Below are 21,055 nucleotides of genomic sequence, written 5' to 3' on the forward strand. Positions count from 1 at the left end.
TTTAGTGGATTGCTTTTTCTTTTCTTGCAGATGACGTAGGTCACTTTGATATGGATCTGACTGCTGATGCATAGTGTGCCATTGTCAAGAGTGCATAAACTTGGCAGCCGTAGCCCCCCAATGATTCCGTAATGATATGCCAACACTTGGCTGGTTTTTGTTCTATGTTCAGTGCAGAATAAACTATTCACCCTCAGACACACTGATTTTCATCACTGCCGTTTTAAAACAAGGACTGCCCTTCCTTTGTTCCACAGAGAGGTCAGGTGGAGGTAGGAAATAATCTGAAACAGTCTGATAGAACTGATGAAAATAACACTCCTTCCTTATGATTAAAGGGTTTAATCAATTTGTTTCAGAGATGAAAGAGACTGCACCAAAGTGGACCGCTGCAGTAGGATACGATCCTGTAAAGTTTCATGATGCACATTTCACATTCAGTGACCTTAAGAAATCAGTCAAAGCCATATGTAATAAAAATGACTGATGCCCGAGTGCTATGCATCTGACAAGGCCTTCAGTTTTTTTCCCAAGCTGTCCGAAGGGTGCAGCTGTGTTGATTTTGACACTTTCAGACAAATATGTTTTCATTGCATTTCATATTCTTGGGTCTTTCAGATGACATTTCTGCAGCCTTCCTCTTAAAAATTAGAATATGCACTGGCATTTTTCTCATGCACCTCACAAGCTGTTTTGGGATTTTTTTGTGTGTGACAGAGAAAAAGTGCAGCAAAACTGTGTGTTATACCAGTCTCTTAACCTCAACGAAAATAATAGAAAGCCAGGATTAAAGGTGTGAAAAAGGAAAAGAGAATGAATTTTAATGAGCAGTGTGTTCTTTGAAAAATAATGTACTGGGACTATACAATTATGCAAGTAAAATTTCAGGATAAATGGTTTTGAATACACAAAAGCTCTATGGGAGAATGAATAACTGGGACTTACAGAAATCATATACAGCCACCTGTTGCACTGCTACGAGTACTTTCTCAAAAGTGAGAAAACTGCTACCTAACAGCTCATTTGAAAACTTGGAAATATTCCAAGTCTATCCAAATGTAAGATATTAAGATGAAAAGGAATTTTGGCAGAATTGCAGTTTGCTTCACAGTATATGAAATGAGTTCTCCGAGGTGAGATCATTAATCCATTCGTTGTTTGACAGAAAGATTATCTGAAACTATTTTCTTTTTTCTTCTTAAGTAGTGCACAAGCAATTTGAATACACTGGGCTGGGGAAAACTACAACAGGCATTTTTCACCATCACAACAAGTATCAAGTAGCTGTATTGATGATGAAAGTAATCGGTATTTGCAGCCCTAACATGATGCAGTACAATAGATTGGAAAGATGCAGTATTTAACCCCATGTGTTTCCACCTGCAACCCCACAGGCAGCGACTCCATCCTGGGGTCGGTGGCTCTGCGTATCGTCATGGGCAGCTGGTGGCTTTTCACCCTCATCGTGTGTTCATCCTACACTGCAAACCTGGCTGCCTACCTCACCGTGTCACGCATGGACAATGCTGTCCGGTAAGACACAGTATTTATATCACATCAGTACTGTGTCCACAGTGTATTCTGATATGAATTTTGAAGTGTTGCATTAAATAAGCTTAGGAATCCAGGAAAATTTGAATAATAAATCAGGCTCACTTAAGCCCACTACACTTACAGCTTAGCAAACATTTTACTTACATGAATGATCAGTTGTTTCAGCTTCCTCTCCTGTAGTTAGGGGCACTTGATGTTGTTTTATGGTCCTTACTCGGTGCAAATTTATTGCATCTCTTTGTCTTCATCACCGAACAACACAGAGCACGGCTAATAGGAGCTGCCGCAAAAAAAACTGAACAATGACAATTACAAATTGTCTGAGAAAAACAAAAATCCTGAAGCACTCTTTCAGCTTTCTTTTGTAATGACCAAGATTGAGTTTCTTCTTTTACAGGGTTTAGTGTTGTTTTCAGTTTGCCACCTCTAGTTCTTCTAGTCTTGTCATTACAGCAATGCATAACTTGGAATGTATCACAGCGAAAGATATTTAAGTATGATTCTTTTTGCTCCTAATATTCACTCCAGTGCCTAAACCTTCCACATTGGCCTGTACAGATTCAATACCAGAGTGTTTCAAAACATATATAGTTTATATAGCATGTTGCAGTGCTGTCAGCTAATGGCTTGTCCACCTTTAAGCCCGTAGAAATGTGTTCTGTTACTGTAATTTATGAATGGCTGTTTTGTCAATGCCAAGTTTATCACAGCCATTGTTTAGAGCTATGAAATGATTTGATAGTATTGTCGGTATCTTTGACCGTTTTGGTATGTTGTGGAATATTTTTTTGGCTTGCTGGTGATGCGTCTTTAAATGCTTTCTTGGCACTAGGATTTTCTGAAACTGCAGCCTTGAAATCCTGTGCACGCTGCTGTTTTAATGGTGGAATATTCCAGCGTAAAACGTCCCCAAATGGCTGACATTTTGCTCACTATGAGTAACAACCGGAAATCAATTCTTCAGTGACGCTCTGTCAATTACTGTTTTAGAGTCTGTACAGAGACTGATTTGTAAATCTGTGGAGCATCGAGTAAAAGCTTCCCTTTTGCTTTTCTATAATCACGTTGCACATCAACCTTTAATTAGTTTACACGTGTTGTGTGAGGTCACTGAACAGAAAAAGAAAGTGTTTTTATGCTGTACAGCGTGCTGAGTGACATTCTGATATGATATAATTGATTTACTTAAAAGTTTTCACTACAGGGACCCATGCTATAGCCTTGATGGATGATTTATCTGGCTGCATCCCTTGTCAGCCTCACTTGGTACATACTGTTCCTGTAATTTTTGCCCCACTGCTTAACAACTAACCTGTCCTCAGTCCAAATGTTATTTGTCAGTGAATCCAATTTAGTGCGCTGTCTTTCCCCAAAGAATGGGCAGGGAGGCATTTGATTGCATTGGGTCTGTCTTCTGTTGAGCAAATAGCCGCATGTGGACATGCGAGTAGAGGGCATGAATGTTAAGCAGCACACGGCTCACCTGTGAACAGACCCTGTGTGCATGTGTGTCTGTTTTTGTAATGGCAATTGAAGGAAGGGTTTAGGGAACAGTACAGATTAGCAAATGACTGCATTTATAAGTTAGAGGGGAAAGGAAAGTACATTGAGACCATTTTGTAAATTGGAACAATCAAAACATGTCCGGTACATGTTATCTGCTGCTCTAAGTAGGGACTACTTTATGACAGTAAGCTGTCTGGGATTCAGCTTTGTGCTAATCTAAACTGAAAAACATATTTTTGACAGTAAAAGCTCAGACACACTGTGGTCGATAAAATGTTCTGAAGATGGTCAATTTATAAAGAGCTACAATTATTTGAGGAAGGACTATAAACCTCTCCGACACAAAGTTTATTTAATTCAGTAGCCTATGTATGTCTTTGGTTAATGTGAGACCCCAAAGATGACAGCTAAAGGGCTAGCGGGCACAAAAGTTCTTTTCCTGCGTGAGTGGAAATAACACTCCATACCACCAGTTGGCAGTAGACTGTATTTGTCGTTCAAAAGAGGAAACCAGATTAGCTTCTTAAACTGAAAAACTACAAATTGTAGCTGATCTGCATTATTCTAGTTTATTGATTCTGGGTGATCATGTCATCATAAAAATATTTGTGTATCTTAATGTTCAGATTAAGATGTAAAATGAGAAAAGCCTTCTGTGTGCCCGCTTTGAACTTCGACTTCCACTGACAGTGGCCAAAGACAATTGTGTGTCACAACCTTTAAATTGCCCAACATCCATCCTTACTAGCAGAAAACCATTCAGAATTTCTGTAATCTCTCATTTTCTCATAGGTTTACCTTCACACTCATGATTAAGTTAGTGGAAACAAAACAAAATAGCATGGAGGGTTGGTTGATGGGTTGATTGACATTTTGGAGGAATTAATTTTCCCTAAAAGAACTGAAGCTAAATGCCCTGGGTCAAACCTGACTGTCAGATTGTGGTTTCTTCATTTTAAACCACAAATAGAAAAAAAAAATAAAGCACGCCAGATCTAACCTCAAGAATGGCAGTTATTTGATTTAATAAAAAAATGGACATTTTGTGGTTCTCCGCTTGCTGACTTGATGTTGTACCAAGATCCTTAAAGACAGTACAATTTCCCACAAACAATGTGATTGATTTTCTAATGCAAAATCAATGTTTTTAGATCCGATCTTTCTTTGCTAACAGATAGATTTTTCTTTCTAAACAGGATTTCACCTTATTTGAGGGTGGTGACAGTTTTTGCACAAGAGAACAGATGGAAGAGAAAATGTGGCCCTGTTGTGAGACACTACTGCTGCCTTGCCTTGTCGTTATTCAGATACACTGGAGGTTGGCTTGTGAAAGAAATACATCTCCAGTGAGAATAGAGTATGTGGAAATGTTCCACTGTCAAGGAGACAGCTGTCTCTGGCCAAAGGTTTTGGAATTAAGCTCATTCAGACGCCGGGTGCATGAACAAATGCCAATGCCTTTGGTTACTTAAAGCCACAAATCAGTTCCTTGATATTATTTCAGTCAGGATGGGAAAGCTTGGTTATTGATGCTCAAGTTGATATGGACAAAGAGAATAAGGATTAAACTATTACAATTCTTTTATTGCATCATTTTAACCCCCGTTGCTCTATCTTGTCAACATCGTCTAACAATTTCTTTTCTATGCAGACGACACCGTAAGATAACAAGAGAAATGTCCTCTGTGCTTTGTAAATATTTGCCACACAGGCATTGCTAGTTTGTCCTCCAACATAAATCTGATGTCCAAGCCTTGGACTCGATACGACGAGAATTTTAAAAATCTGATGGATTGAGATGCAGCCCAGCTCTTTCCATTTGAAAAGCACTCAAAGTCAAAATGTTGTGGCTCTTGGAGAAATCAGCTCTCTTCCATAGGTTTGCTGGAGCCACTGGTGAACCGCCAGAAAGCAGCAGCTTGGGCTTTTAGTGCCAGAGGAGAGACTTTATACCCTCATTTTAGATTGTGTTCCTGCATATGTGCCTCGGCGGGTTTCTAAATGCGTGTGTGCATGGTACATTAATGTGGCACCGAGGGAACAATAAACAACAGTGTGGTAACTTAAGAAAAGATTTGCATATTAGAAAATGTCTTTTAACACTGCACGGCTTTTTCCCCTTTTGATTACACTGTGTGAAAATAAAGCCTTTAAAAAACTCCTACGCCTAAAGACACAGAGGTGAATATGTTTCCTACCGTGCCTCGATGTAGAAACTAATCTTGTGGGTTTCTTTAGCAAAAGAGAGACCGTAAGATTAGTTCAATTAATGTTTTGTCCTCAAGCATATCTTGTGGATGAATACTAAATAGATTAACTCTTTGACTGAACTCTTTTTTTTCTTTGATATAGTTTGATTTGATGCTGCTTTGGCTAAATTTACATTTAAAAAACAAATATCTTAGTGGAAATTAGTGGCATGCACGGATATTATCAAGAGAAGAACATTGTTTACATGCATGTGTCTCTATAGGAGTGCTAGGTGGGGAGGAACAGGGAGGGGAGGAAATGTGCTCTGTTGGTTGGTTGGTCGGCGTATGTGGGGTTGGTTGAGTCAGGCATTGAATCAGGTAATGAACAGTGGCCTTGGTTGGACCTCTCTCTATTGATCGCAAATCAAATTGTGTTGTACTGCTTTTAGAAAAAATAGGTAAACAGCATTTACAAATGAATGGCAAAGATCCGCACCACATGCGCATTTTCCACTCGTTTAAATAGCCGTTCCCTATTACTATCACTCAGTTAGTGGTTTTGTTGACTTTATCTCTGTTTTATTTTTGGATGTAGCAATGAATGTCCATTGTTTTTTCATATTTATTCTTACAATGTAGAGTGTGTCACCTTTTGTTATTTATTCTGTTCCCTGCAGCTGGCGCATCTAAATATTTATAGTGTTGCTTCATCTCATATCTATATTCCCACTGCGATATAGGTCACAATCCATATGTCGTTACATTAAAGTGAGCTGTTGGACAAAATTAAAGCTGAATATTTTACTCAGTGCAGCAAAGCTTGTAGTTTAATCTCACGACGTAAACTGGAGACCATGAAATGTCAGAATAGGTTATTTTCTATCTCTCTTTTTCAAAAAAAACAACAACCACAGCCTCATAATACAGGCATCCAATCAAATGGTTGAATTAGTAAGGCATTATTTTCTCAAGATAAGGTTCTCTCATTTTTCAGAGAACTGGAGAGAAGACAATCTAAGATTCAATTCAATTCAATTCAATTTTATTTATATAGCGTCAATAACAATACAAATCGTCTCAAGACGCTTTACAAAAACCCGGCCTGAAACCCCCAGAGCAAGCCAGAAGGCAACGGTGGCAAGGAAAAACTCCCTTTTAACAGGAAGAAACCTCGAGCAGAACCCAGCTCATATGGAGGGACCCATCTGCCTAAGGCCAGCCGGGTACAGACAGAAGAAAGAGAGAAGAGAACAGCAAAGAGAGAAGAGAAGAGAACAGCAAGATAAACATACATCTGTCATAGATACACATATCTGACTAAAGTGTACATGTGGAATCTTATGATACAAACTGATGATGTTACATGACAGTTTGAAAATGTAAGAGGAATCATAGGCAGGTTGGAGAATTGTTCATTCAGGTAGGAGTGGATAACTGCAGGATTCCATGAAGACTGGGCAGGCTGATGAGACCACGACAACAGATGTAGTATAGAGCTCCACGGGAAACACACCACTCCAGGCCAGAGATACTCACAAGAAGAGGGGGGAAGAGGGGGGAAGAGGGGGGAAGGGGGGTGGGGGGGTGGGACACACACAGCAGTAAACATTCTACATAGTAATAGCACAGAATTGTATGACTAGTATATAGGAAATTAGAGGGCAAGAGCTCTGTGCCAGAGAAAAGAAAGTGGAGGATGCGAGAGAGGAGAGAGAAGAAAGAAGGAGGACATGTGTTTGGTGCATCGTCCCCCAGCAGCCTAGGCCTATAGCAGCATAACTAAGGGATGGTTTAGTCCAGCCCTAACTATAAGCCTGATCAAAAAGGAAAGTCTTAAGCCTGACCTTAAAAATAGAGAGAGTGTCTGCCTCCCGAACCCAAACTGGGAGCTGGTTCCACAGGAGAGGAGCCTGATAGCTGAAAGCTCTACCTCCCATTCTACTTTTTGAAATTCTAGGAACCACAAGTAGGCCTGCACTTTCAGACCGAAGTGATCTGCTGGGATGATATGGTACAATAAGGTCTTTAAGATACGATGGAGCTAGGCCTTTAAGGGCCTTGTATGTAAGGAGGAGGTTTTTAAATTCTATTCTAGACTTTAAAGGGAGCCAGTGAAGAGAAGCTAAAACTGGAGTAATATGATCTCTCTTGCTAATTCCTGTCAATGCTCTTGCTGCGGCATTTTGAATCAACTGGAGGCTTTTTAAAGAGCTATTTGGACAGCCAGACAGTAATGAATTACAATAATCCAGTCTGGACGACACAAATGCATGAACTAGTTTTTCAGCATCACTCTGAGACAGGATGTTCCTAATTTTGACGATATTACGCAGGTGAAAGAAGGCAGTCCTGGTCACTTGCTTTATGTGACATTTAAAGGACATATCCTCATCAAATATAACACCAAGGTTTTTTACAGTAGTACTGGAGGCCAAGGTAATGCCATCCAAAGACACCATGTGATTAGATAATGAATCTCTGAGATGCTTAGGACCAAATACAATAACTTCTGTTTTGTCTGAGTTTAAGAGTAGGAAATTACAGGTCATCCAAGCCTTTATGTCTTTAAGGCATGCTTGGAGTTTAACCAGCTGATTAGTTTCATCTGGTTTCATAGATAAATATAGCTGGGTGTCGTCTGCATAGCAATGAAAGTTTATGCCATGTTTTCTAATAATCTTGCCTAATGGCAACATGTATAACGTGAAGAGTATTGGTCCTAGCACAGAACCCTGAGGAACTCCATAACTTACTTTTGTATAAGTAGAGGAATCATTATTGACATGAACAAACTGGAATCTGTCAGATAGATAGGATTCAAACCAGTCTAATGCAGTTCCTTTAATCTTGACCTCACTTTCAAGTCTCTGTAGTAAAATATTATGATCAATAGTGTCAAATGCAGCACTAAGATCTAGCAGAACAAGTATAGAGACAAGTCCACTGTCTGAAGCCATGAGGAGATCATTGGTAACTTTAACCAAAGCTGTTTCTGTACTATGATGAACTCTAAAACCTGACTGAAACTCTTCAAACAGACCATTCCTGTTTAAATGGTCACACAACTGATTAGCAACAACTTTTTCTAGAATTTTGGAAATAAAAGGAAGGTTGGAGATTGGTCTATAGTTGGCTAAAACATCTGGATCTAGAGTGGCTTTCTTGAGTAAGGGCTTAATTACAGCAACCTTAAAAGACTGAGGCACATATCCTGTTAATAAAGATAAATTTATCTGGTTCAATATGGAGGTGTTAATTAATGGAAAAACTTCTTTGAGCAATTTAGTTGGGATTGGATCTAGAAGACAGGTTGATGGTTTAGATGCTGTAATTGTTGAAGAGAGCTCAAGAAGATCTACTGGGGAGAAGGATTCCAGATATTGATAAGGTCTTACAAAAGTTTCTAATGTCGCTGTACTTGCATCTTTAACAGCTGTTGGAAGGATGCCTTGAATATTTTCTCTAATGCCGACAATTTTATTAGTAAAGAAGCTCATGAAGTCATTACTACTGAGGGCTAAAGGAATAGATGGCTCAACAGAGCTGTGGCTCTTTGTCAGCCTGGCTACAGTGCTGAAAAGAAATCTGGGGTTGTTCTTGTTTTCTTCTATTAATGATGAATAATATGCTGTTCTAATACTACTGAGAGCTTTTTTATAAGTTGTTAAACTATCTTTCCAGGCTATGCGAGCTTCTTCAGAATTAGTGGAATGCCAAATTCTTTCTAGCTTTCGGGCTGCCTGTTTTAAACAGCGCAACTGTGAATTATACCATGGAGCTAGCCTCCTCCTATTTATGACCTTCTTTTTCAGAGGAGCAACTAAGTTTAAAGTTGAACTAAGCGATGCTGCAGTGCCATCGACAAAATAATCTATTAGTGCAGGGGTTAAATTGTGGTTGCTGTTGTCCACAACATTGGTACATGGCACTGAGGTAAATAAAGAAGGAATTAATTCTTTATATCTAGTTACAGCATTGTCAGACAAACATCTACTGTAATGAAATGTCTTTTCAGTTCCTGTGTAATCCATTATTGCAAATTCAAAGGTTATGAGGAAATGATCAGACAAAAGAGGGTTATGAGTAAATACTATTAAACCTTCAGTTTCTATGCCATATGTTAGGACAAGATCTAAGGTGTGATTAAAACTGTGAGTTGATCCGTTTACGTTCTGAGAAAAGCCAATTGAATCTAATAATGATGTAAATGAGGAGCTAAGGCTGTCACTGACAACATCAACATGGATGTTAAAGTCACCTACTATAATGACTTTATCTGTTCTAAGAACTAAATCACATAAAAACTCAGAGAATTCAGCTAAAAACTCAGAATAAGGAGCAGGTGGGCGATACACCACAACAAAAAGAATTGGTTTTTGTATTTTCTGGTCTGGATGGGGAAGACTAAGAGTAAGACTTTCAAATGAATTAAAGCTCTCCTTAGGTCTAGGATTAATAGATAAATCAGAGTGGAAGATTGCTGCCACTCCTCCTCCTCTACCTGTGCTTCTAGGAATATGATAATTACTATGACTGGGTGGAGTAGACTCATTTAAACTAACATATTCATCATCCTGTAGCCATGTTTCAGTCAAACTAAATAGATCAATCTGATGATCAGTTATCAGATCATTCACTAAAAGAGATTTAGATGAGAGAGATCTGACATTTAAAAGACCACATTTAATTTTCCTATTCTTCTGTTCTACCAATGAACTTGTACTGATTTGTATCAGGTTCCTATGAGAAACTCCTCTGTTGTTATTTTTTGGTTTAAATAATCTGGGAGCAGACAGAACATCTATAGAGTTTATAGAGTTTAGGGTGTGAGACAGTCCTAGAGAAGCGGCAGAGAAGTGTGTAAGACTTCAACTCCGCCTCCTGGTCTGAACTCTGGGTTGTCATGGTTTCGGGGGGTTAATAAAATCGGCCATATTCCTAGAGATGAGAGCAGCACCCGCTAAAGTTGGGTGGATGCCATCTCGCCTAATCAGACCAGGCTTTCCCCAGAAAGTGTGCCAATTGTCAATAAAGGCCACGTTGTTTTCTGGACACCACCTAGATAACCAGCGATGGAATGACGACGTGCGACTAAACATGTCATCATTGGTCAGGTTGGGCAGGGGACCAGAGAAAACTACGGAGTCCGACATAGTTTTAGCAAAATTACACACCGATTCCACATTAAGTTTTGTGACCTCCGACTGACGTAACCGGGTGTCGTTACTGCCGACGTGAATAACAATTTTACTGTATTTAACCTTAGCCTTAGCCAGCAGTTTGAGGTAAGATTTAGTGTCGCCCGCTCTGGCCCCTGGAATGCATCTAACTATGGTCGCTGGTTTCTCTATCTTCACGTTCCGCAAAATGGAGTCGCCAATCACCAGAGTTGGTTTCTCAGCGGGTGTGTCGCTGAGTGGGGAAAATCGGTTGGAGACGTGAAGGGGTTGGTGGTGCTCCACGGGCCTTGTGGGACTATGCTTCCTTCGAACCGTCACCCAGCCGCCCTGGTTTCCCGGCTGCTCGGGAGCTGTCGGGGGACAGCTAACTGGAGCTATGCTAACAGGAGCTACTCTTGGTCGGTCCGCACCGGCTACAGGGCCCTGGCTAGCTGCTGGTTGTTTTTCAATGGTGCGGAACCGTGCTTCCAATTCGGAAAGCCTCGCCTCCAGTGCTACGAATAAACTACATTTGTTACACATACCATTACCACTAAAGGAGGCAGAGGAGTAACTAAACATGTGGCACGAGATGCAGGAGAGAGAAGGGGAAGCAGAGGGAGAAGCCATGTTAATTCGCTAACGTTAGCAGACAAAGTTGATTAGAAGAGAGAGTGTGTGTGGTTCAAAAAGTAGCTATAGAGGACAGGTGGTTGAAGATGCGTAAGAATTCCCCGCAATAAACAGAACGTTTTTTGGAATTTGAGCGACGCTAACACTCTGTAAACAGCAATACCACACGGTGCAGAAGCAGGAAATGACGCAATACGCTTACTCACGTGATGAATAAACAAATATTCCCCAGTTTTTGCAGTATGTTGATTTTCTAAATGAATGTAGCAAATGCACAGTGCAGCTGGGCAAACATGTTAACCTAATACCAGTCAAAAAGTGATACCTCTTCTAGATAGTTGGCCATTTAAGTTACAGACTATTCCTACAATCACATTGACATTTATTACTGGAAATTATCTTTACATGTAAAATCCCGACTAGAGTCACGGTGCTGGTAAAGCCTGGGGATGGCGGAGGTGTTGACTTCACTAACACTGATTTAATAACACAAGTATTTCCTCTGAGTTTGTGCATCACATCTGTAGAAATAGCACAGCTGTGATTTTACAGGCTGGCTTATCGTAGCGTGTAGCAGCTTTTCTAGCAGCAAACACGACCTTGCACTACCTTCTGTGAATGTTTAAGGATAAGCGTTTCACATAAAGAATGAAAGAATGGTACTATGATGTGTAATGCAGTCACGTTAAAATGGTCCACTACAGGGAGCATATAAAAGAAAACCTGCTTCAGTTTTCATAAGACTTATGTTTTTCTTTCTTTCTTAATCATACTTAGCAAACTTATTTGCTCGTGTCACCACACCACAGGTCGTTCCAGGACCTATCCAAGCAGGTGGACCTGGTTTACGGGACAGTGAGGGACTCTGCCGTGTACGAGTATTTCCGGGCCAAAGGCACCAACCCTCTGGAGCAGGACAGCACTTTTGCTGAGCTCTGGAAGATCATCAACAAGAACAATGGCTTTGAGAACTGTGTAACCAGCCCTTCGGAGGGTATTAAGAAGGTGAGTACTTGTTTTGGTCTCGAGAAAATGTTGCCATACAAAGAACAACGAGTGCAGCAAGTGTTAGTCAAGTCAGCTTCACGAATTAAAATATTTATTCTTTTTTTTTTTCACAACAAAGAAGCAGGCAATAAAAGGAGCATAAATAATTAACACATAATTAATAAATGATTAGTGCTGAAAAAACTAAAATTAAGCCTTGACAATAATTAACTCAAGTTCATTACTCTGACACAACCAGGTAGGGCTGGCTGAATTATTTCCATCTCTGATTCACAAAGGCATGCGAGTAAAGTGATATTTATAATTTAATGAAGTGTGGGTTTTTTCTAACTACTCTCTCTCTCTCAAACTTTATGAGTGCAAACGAAAGTTACGATGTAACTACGGTTCTATGAGTCCCGGATGACCGCCAGAGGCGGTGCTTTAAGCACTGGATAACTCCGCTCGCGCTAGCGCATGTCGAGTACGAATAACAACAACGTCACCTGTGACCCCTGCATGACCCCCGGGAGGCTATATCTTCCGGTGTCAGCAGGTGATCGGCTCCCAAAATCTTCACGTGAGCGCGCAAGGATTCTGAGTGACAGAGCGCTCTGGCGGTCATCCGGGACTCATAGAACCGTAGTTACATCGTAACTTTCGTTCTATTTCGTCCCTCCTGACCGCCAGAGGCGGTGCTTTAAGCACTGGATGACATATACCAACAGTGTCATGAAGAATCCCACAACCCACCTACTAACGAGAGGTCGAAGACCCAGGGCAAAGAACCACGCCCAGCGGGTGGGGAGCGGCCACATTAAGCCGGTAATATCGATGAAAAGTACCGGGCGAAGACCAAGAAGCTGCTGCACAGATGTCATCCAGGGGTACGCCCCTCAGGGCAGCCCAGGACGTGGAGACACCACGAGTGGAGTGGCATCTGACCCCCGCCGGCAACGCTCGACCGTTGACCCTGTAAGCACAAGAGATGGTGTCCACAATCCAATGGGAAAGGCGCTGTTTGGAGAGGGCACAACCCCTGTTATGCCCCCCATAGCAAACAAACAACTGTTCTGTCTGCCGCACATGTGCAGTGGCACTGATATAGGCAACCAGGGCCCGCACAGGACATAAAACACGCAGCCCATCATCAGCCACTGGGGGATCAAATCGCGCCAGGCGGATAGGACGGTTGACATGGTCACGGGGCAAGGTCTTCGGCAGAAACGCAACATTAGGCCACAGGGTCACCCCTGACCCCTCAGGCCCCCAACGCAGGCAGGACTCGCTGACAGACAAAGCATGTAACTCCCCCACCCGTTTCGCTGAGGTGATAGCCAGAAGAAAGGCTGTCTTTAATGATAGCCACTTGAGGTCAGCCCGGGCGAGAGGTTCAAAGGGTGAAGAAGACAGAGCCTCCAGCACCAGGGAGAGGTCCCACGCTGGAACCCTGGGGGACACAGAGGGCCGCAGCCTCAATGCCCCCCTCAGAAATAGGGACACCAACCGCTGGCTCCCTACGGTAGCATTGTCTATCAGGTTATGCTGCCAAGAAATCGCTGCCACGTACACCTTCAAAGTGGAAGGTGCTCGGCCGTCGTCCAGGAGAGACTGAAGAAAGTCCAGAACGGTGGCCACTGGACAAGAAGTGGGGTCCTCCCCCCTGTCAGCGCACCAGGCAGAGAATCTCCTCCACTTGCTCTCATACTGGAGACGGGTGGACGATGCACGAGCATGCGAGATGGTTCGTCGAACAGGCTCAGTGCAAGCGCTCAGCAGCGTGTCGGGCCCTGCAACAGCCAGGCCCACAACTGGAGACGGCAGGGGTCGGGGTGCCAAACCCGGCCCTCCAGCTGTGATAGGAGATCTTTCCTCCCTGGGAGACGCCATGGCGAGCTGCAGCAAAGCTCCCGCAGCAGTGGAAACCAAAGCCTCCCTGGCCAGAACGGGGCCACCAGGAGGAGGCGGTGGCCCCGATGAAGGACCCGCTGCAGCGTCGGGAGGATCAGAGGCAGCGGTGGAAAGGCGTACAGGAACACGCTGGGCCACTCGTGTCCCAAGGCATCTTGTCCCAGAGGACTGTCCTCCTCCATCCAGGAAAACCACAGGGGACAATGGGTTGACTCCCTCGAGGCAAAAAGATCCACCTCTGCCCTGCCGAAAACGCCCCAGATCAGCTCGACCACCTCTGGGTGTAGTCTCCACTCCCCCGGCGGAAGCTTGTGTCGAGAGAGGAAATCTGCCACCTGATTCCGCTCCCCCGGAAGCCACATCGCTCGCAAACTCAACAGACGGGGCGTGGCCCATGTCAGCAGGCGCTGGGACACCTGCAACAGTTGTGCCGACTTGGTGCTCCCCTGATGGTTGATCTGGGAGACCACTGCCTTGTTGTCTGACTGAACCAGCACATGTTTCCCCTGCAGGTGCTGTAGAAAGTGCCGGAGTGCCAGGTGGACAGCCCGCAGCTCCAGCACATTGATGTGCCGTGTGCAGTCCCGACGAGACCAACGTCCCTGGGCGGATCTGCCACGCCAAACTGCACCCCATCCTATCTGGGACGCATCTGTTGCAACCGTCTCTCGGAATGAAGGAAGGACCCCCAGAGGCGCACCCCCCAGTAGGAACGCCCTGTCCTGCCATGGCTCCAGGGCGCGGACACACACCCGAGACACTCTGATGAGCTTGTGCTTGTGAAGCCTCTGGTCCAGACGGAAGCTGTTCAGCCATATTTGAAGCGGGCGGAGCAGCAACAGGCCGGAAGGTATGGCAGTCGATGCGGCCGTCAGTTTGCCCAGAAGCTGCAGGAACTGAATGTAAGGCAGCCGCCTGCCCCTCTTGAAGGAAGGAAGGAGCTGGAGGATGTCGTTCACGCGCTTCTCTGACAGGTAGGCCTTCATGGCAACTGAATCCAGAACCAGACCCAAATAGGCAGCCCGCTGAGTGGGAACCAGGCAACTTTTCGCAATGTTGACCCTGAGGCCCAGTCGGGACACATGCGACAGAAGACGGTTGGTGTCCCGAATCACCTGGGCCCGGGAAGGCGCACACACCAACCAATCGTCGAGGTAAGGCAAGATCTTCATGCCCCCCGCCTGCAGAGGTGCCAAGGCCGCTGCAACACAGCGGGTAAACACCCTTGGAGACAGGGAGAGCCCAAAGGGGAGCACCCTGAACTGGTAATGGTGACCCTGGAAGGCAAACCTCAGAAAGGCCTGATGACGAGCAGCGATTGGGACATGGAAGTATGCATCCTTCAGATCTATGGAAGTGAACCACTCGTTGGGGCTGACTACACGCTGAACAGCTGCTACAGTCAGCATGTGGAACGGCAGAACTTTTAAGTACCTGTTCAGGCCTCGCAGGTCCAGGATGGGTCGAAGTCCGCCGTCCTTCTTGCCGACCAGGAAGTACGTCGAGTAGAACCCCCCGGGATGAAGGAGGGGGTCCACCGGTACGATGGCACCCTTGTCCAGGAGGGACGACAGCTCCTGGGTTAAGGTCTGGGCCTTGGCAGGGTCGCCGATAGAGGTCATCCTCACCCGGCCAAAGGCAGGGGGCCGGTGTCGGAATTGCAATTCGTAGCCCCGGGTCAAGGTGGAAACTACCCAGGGATCTGAACAGCAGGCAGCCCAGTGGCTGAGCTGCTGCTGGGAAAAGCATCCGACGACCGGCCCCGTGGCCCTAGCGCCGCTGCCCCCGGGCCCCGAAGGAACCGGAAGAACGGCGGTCGGGCTTGGAGGCCTGCTGCTGACGAGGTGAGCGTCGCACGGTGGAGCGAAAGTCATCCGCTGGCTTCTTTGCACCCCGTCGCGACGGCTGCCGACCACCCCGGGGAGGCAGCTGTGGAGGACGTGGGGGAGCAGATGGAAAAGCCCTCGGCCCGCTGGAGGTAGGCGTTCTCCTATGCAGGCCTGCAAGCCGCCTCCTGGTCTCATCTGCCTCAGCCGTGCGGTCCAGTGCATCCAACGCTGCAGAGCCAAACAGCTCACCAGGTGTCGCCGGCACCCTGCGAAGGGCCCTACGAGTCACCTCCGTCAGGGGTGATTGGGCCAGCCAGACGTGGCGACGAGTGTGGACGAGCGTGGACATGAGTCGACCCAATTCTCTCGTCTGGCAGGCAAAAGTCTGCAGTGAGGCATCGCAGATGTCACGGACGGAGTCATCCACCTGAGCCCCCTGCAGCGAAGTCGAGAGAGCCAGAAGGAAGTGGGATAGGGTGTTCCCAAGGCGGCCGATGCGCGCTGCCGTGTTGTAAGCTTTACAGACGTAATCATCCGTAACTTTACACTGGGCAGAAGGACACCGGGGATCCGACTTCATTGCCTCATCCGGAGACACGATCAGGGCAGCAATCGCAGGCTCCACCGATGGCATGTGGAGAAGGCCTACTGCCTCAGCACCCTCCATGGCGGCTAAGGCCCGCTCGTCCGACCCCGGCCTGGTGAGGGCTGACGTGTCTCCCCAGCAGGAGTGCAGCTCCTTCAAAAAATCAGGAGAGTGTGGCACCAAAGTCTTCGCCGTTGGGGGGTTGCGCCTGTAGAAAGCGCAAGGAGCCTTTTGCTCACTCGGAGGATCAAGCTGCAGGCGCGCCAGGGCAGCTCGGATGATTGCCTCCATGGAAGAGTCCTCAGAGCCCCGCCGGGAACCCGAGGCTGAAGAATGTGAGGAGCCTGCCGCAGTCGGAGTCGCCAACTCAGCCTGGGAATCATTAAACTGGCTGGACGAAGCTGCAATGGAGATGGCATCGTCCACTGGCAGCGGTGACCCCTGAACAGCTGCACCAGCAGCATGTGGCATCCTACCAGCAGGCTGCAGGCCAAGAAGAAGTGCCTTCATCTCCTCCATATCAGCTGCCAGACGGTCAACCTTAGAGGAGAGCTGATCGTCTGTCTTCCTCCGTCGTTTTCCTGCGGGGACACTATCCACACCCCATGAGGCAGACCTCTTGTGTGCATCCCGACAAGAATCCGCCCCCCCAGACTGGAATGAAGGCAGGCAAGATAGTGGGTCCAGTTGGGCCAGCCTGGCCAGCCTTACTGATCTTGGCATGATGGCACAATTTATGCAGGCTTCATCTGTGATGGCCTCCCGCAGGTGATCCATGCCAAGACAGGACACACACCGATCATGGCCATCCTCAGGCTCCAGGGACACCATACAGTTGCTACAAGCATGCTCCATCCGGGACCGGATGGAGAGGTAGCCAAGAAAAAATCAAAAAGACACAAAAAGAGAAGACAAAGTGTCGCGTCGCCGGGACGGAAACGCCAACACCTTGAGACGCCAAGCCGAGTTGGGAGAGGGGGCGGGTGCGCAACCTTCACCAACAAGGTCAGTAGTTTAACTAGTTTTTTTTTTTTTTTTTTTTTTTTTTTACACCCAACTGAGCTCGAAGAGGGGCTGAACCCTACCTCAAGAACACAGTTGAATCCTTCAATAATACTGTGAACACTAAAGAGAGAACACAAAACAAGCAGAGATTAGCACAAAACAGCATCATCCTGCTAGTAAAGTTGTATGTAATGCTGGAAGGTGAGGTGCGGAAACACCACCAAACCAGCCAGCCACCTTTACAGAGCAGGTAACATACAGCGTGCAATTTGCTGGCGACAGCCTCTGGGAGGACGAGCGTCTGCCCGTTACTCCCGCTACAGAGGCACGAGACTGCACAAGCCAGCAGCACGGCAGTGATAACCATACCAGTACAATTGAATGGCTATACTCTACTTACGTACACCTCTACGCGCGGTCACGAGAAGAATGAAGGAGCCGATCACCTGCTGACACCGGAAGATATAGCCTCCCGGGGGTCATGCAGGGGTCACAGGTGACGTTGTTGTTATTCGTACTCGACATGCGCTAGCGCGAGCGGAGTTATCCAGTGCTTAAAGCACCGCCTCTGGCGGTCAGGAGGGACGAAATAGAACACACTTTATGCTAAATTAATAACTTGTGCATTACCTCTTGTCTCTTTCTTTCTTGAGCACAAACAAATGGCAGGGTGAACAATAATACATAATCAGACAAATTACAGCAAAGTCGAGACACATGCATTAAACAGCTTGATCGTTGGAGAAGCTAATTGGATTGGGTGTGCTCAGGCCAGTTGGCAATGCACAGATACATACACCAAAGAAGGAAGTCTTCTCAGTTTTAAATCCAAACATTTTTGATGGCATGCAGCCGTTTTATCCAGGCACTGATGTAGCACGTTCTCTCTCTATCGCTAACAAACAAACTTATGCAAGTTTATGAGCCTGGTAATAGTTTCATAAGAATGTCTCCGTGTGTTTATTTATTAAATGTGAGTGAAACTAATAACCCTTTCTAATCCTAATGGGATGCGAGCTAAACTGTTTGTTCAGCTTAATTTGTTGTGAGAACAGTCTCACAAGAGGAAAAAAAGGCAAAAGAATACAATAGATTTCCGTTGTGGTCGTTCTACATATTCTACACAGTGTTCCCTTCAGGCTTGAGGACATTATTGTGTTTCTGAAAATATGTTACAAGACCCGACTATTACCTCGCCCTTGTAAAGAAATCTAATGTTGCGCAAGCTGTTTGATGTGTACTCAGAGTGGGCAAAATGTTTATGCTAATTTCTGTGCAAATATTTAGCTCCACTGTTTGCTTTTCGCAATAAAAAACCTTGATGTGCGCCACTACATTAATACAGAGACGTGGGTTCAAGGAGTGAGAAATGAAATTGAAAAATGCTGTAATCCATGGCTAATTTGACTAATTAGGATGACAAGGAAGTGGCATGTTGTTGTAATTAAGCAGTATGCCAAATAGGCTCCTGGGGCAGGACAAAAACATGGGCTGTTTTAACTCTTAAATTGAAAGCGTGAAGTAGCTAAATATTCATGATGATAACATTTTTTCACCTGATGGTTGCACCGCAGTTAGTTATCCAATTCCGGATTATTAATTTTTTTATAGGTAAAGCGAGAGTCATATGCCTTTCTGTGGGACATGGCGGTGGTGGAGTACGCTGCTCTGACAGACGACGACTGCACGCTGACTATAGCAGGAAACAGCATGAGCACCAGAGGTTACGGCATGGCCCTGCAGCACGGCAGTCCATACAGAGACCTCTTTTCTCAGAAGTAAGTATATAATTCACACAGGTTGTTGATATACACCGATCAGCCACAACATTAAAACAACTGACAGGGGAAGTAAATAATGTTGACCAGACCAGGCACCCCCACTCTGTAGCAATGACATTCCTTGATGGCAGCAGCCATCCCCAGCAGGATGCAGCCTGACACAGGCACACACACACACACAAAAAACAGTTTAGGAACAACTCAAAAAAAAACACAAAGAACAGCACAAGGTGTTAGCCTGGCCTCCAAATTCAGCTATATCCCAAACTGATTAAGTCTCTGTGGGATGATCCACAGAGGCCCCTCCCCTCAACCCATAGGATCCAAAGGCCCCCACTAACAACATTCTGTTGGTAGACATCACAGGACACCCTCAGAAGGCCCATGTCCATTCTCTGATGAGTCACAACTGTTTTGGTGGTACAAGGGAGACCTACACAATATTAGGAAGGTGGTCATAATGTTATGCCTGAAGGGTGTAAATGAATTACACACACTAGCTCTAGCTGAATATTTAAAGAAGGGGTGCAATGAGGTGTAATAATGCGGCGATTTGCATGGAATACATTAACACGTCGCACTGTTCATGTTCATCCTCCATTATGTGGATGCTAGACTTTACCTGAGAAAGCCCAAACATAATTGTCAAACATGTGGGAATTTTTCATCCAATATTATGGACGCATTGTAAAAAATGAAACAACACAAGCGTCTCGACAAAGGTCATACGCCAGCTTTCCCGCCTCAAAACAACGAGACATCATTATTTGGACTATCATAGTGAGTTCTGTCTGATTCTCGGTTGGGGGTCAGTGCCTGCGACTTGCTGCTACACTCTCATATGCTGTGTTACATACAAGAACTTGCTCTTCAAAGCGCTGGCAAGTTGTATGCAGCTTGGTTCTCAGGCTCTAGATGCTCAAACATATCACATAGATTCCCATTCCTGTTAAGTGGCTGTAAGCAATCTATAGAAGATAAATAATACAGCTGCATTTCTAATTACAATCAGCACAAGTGATTAAAGTTAAATCAAACCCAACACCCTCTACGCTAATTAATGACAGAATATGGTAATGAACACCTTTCCTAATTAGGTCTACGCTGTATTAATATTTATTCTTGTGATAAAAAATAGCAAGATTAGATAAATCAGAGAAATGTTTGAACAAATGATTAAAGTCGCGCTCATAATTTATTGGTAGATCAAGATTTGATCGACGAGTAAAAAGTGAATCGGAAAACAGTTGTTCATTGAGATCTTACATTATACTAACATCTTACAGTAACTGATGAGATCTGGTAAATTTCTTTCTGCATTTTAAACCATTTCATTAGCAGCCAAACCCAAAAACAAGCACACCTGAGGTTTTGTCTCTTATTGCACAGAAAAACTGTGACTAGAACATCAGGTCAAAGTTGAACCAGAAAGTGGGTCAGCTGTTTCTGTCTGTTGTTTTGCAGACATTCTGAGTCATAGTTTTAAAAGTTTGTCTTTTTTTTCCTTTCCCGAATAAGTACATTTACAGCGTGTATCCTCTTACCTCACTTTATTTTAGTAATGTTTTTCCAGTTGGCTCATATCTAGATTCACTGAAAGCCCTGATTAGAATTTCAGTATTTGCAAGCAGAATGATTCTCAGTAAAATGTCGCTTTAAACACTTGTCTTACAGTTTTAAATCAGGGCAGCCGAGTCTCTCTACCACGTGAAATATAAATCCCCTGAAAACGAAGGATGGATCACTCTGTGAACTACAAACTGTTTGTCTGTGAAAGATCACTTACAGCAAAACGTATGGCAACTATCTGGAAACATCTGGGGTCGTGATGATTCACGAGACTAAAGTATAAAAATGACTTGATGTCAGAAGCTTTGGCGGCTGTGTGTACGTGCTGCATATCTGTCTGCCG

At 44.8% G+C, this 21,055-nt stretch overlaps 1 protein-coding gene across 1 annotated transcript in view; it reads left to right on the plus strand.

Annotated features, from left to right (window-relative positions):
- The window catches only part of grid1a (glutamate receptor, ionotropic, delta 1a), a gene marked incomplete at its 5' end in the record, with an annotated part of 233,822 nt that overhangs the window by 207,344 nt on the left and 5,423 nt on the right, over window positions 1–21,055 (plus strand). Inside the window, 3 exons of the mRNA XM_084562152.1 lie at window positions 1,399–1,533; window positions 11,854–12,049; window positions 18,974–19,140. Of these exons, the coding sequence (XP_084418278.1) occupies window positions 1,399–1,533; window positions 11,854–12,049; window positions 18,974–19,140 (498 nt within the window). The remainder of the gene's footprint in view (window positions 1–1,398; window positions 1,534–11,853; window positions 12,050–18,973; window positions 19,141–21,055) is intronic.

The sequence above is a fragment of the Chelon labrosus genome (assembly GCF_963514085.1).
Source record: "Chelon labrosus genome assembly, chromosome: 15".
Classification (NCBI taxonomy): Eukaryota; Metazoa; Chordata; class Actinopteri; order Mugiliformes; family Mugilidae; genus Chelon; species Chelon labrosus.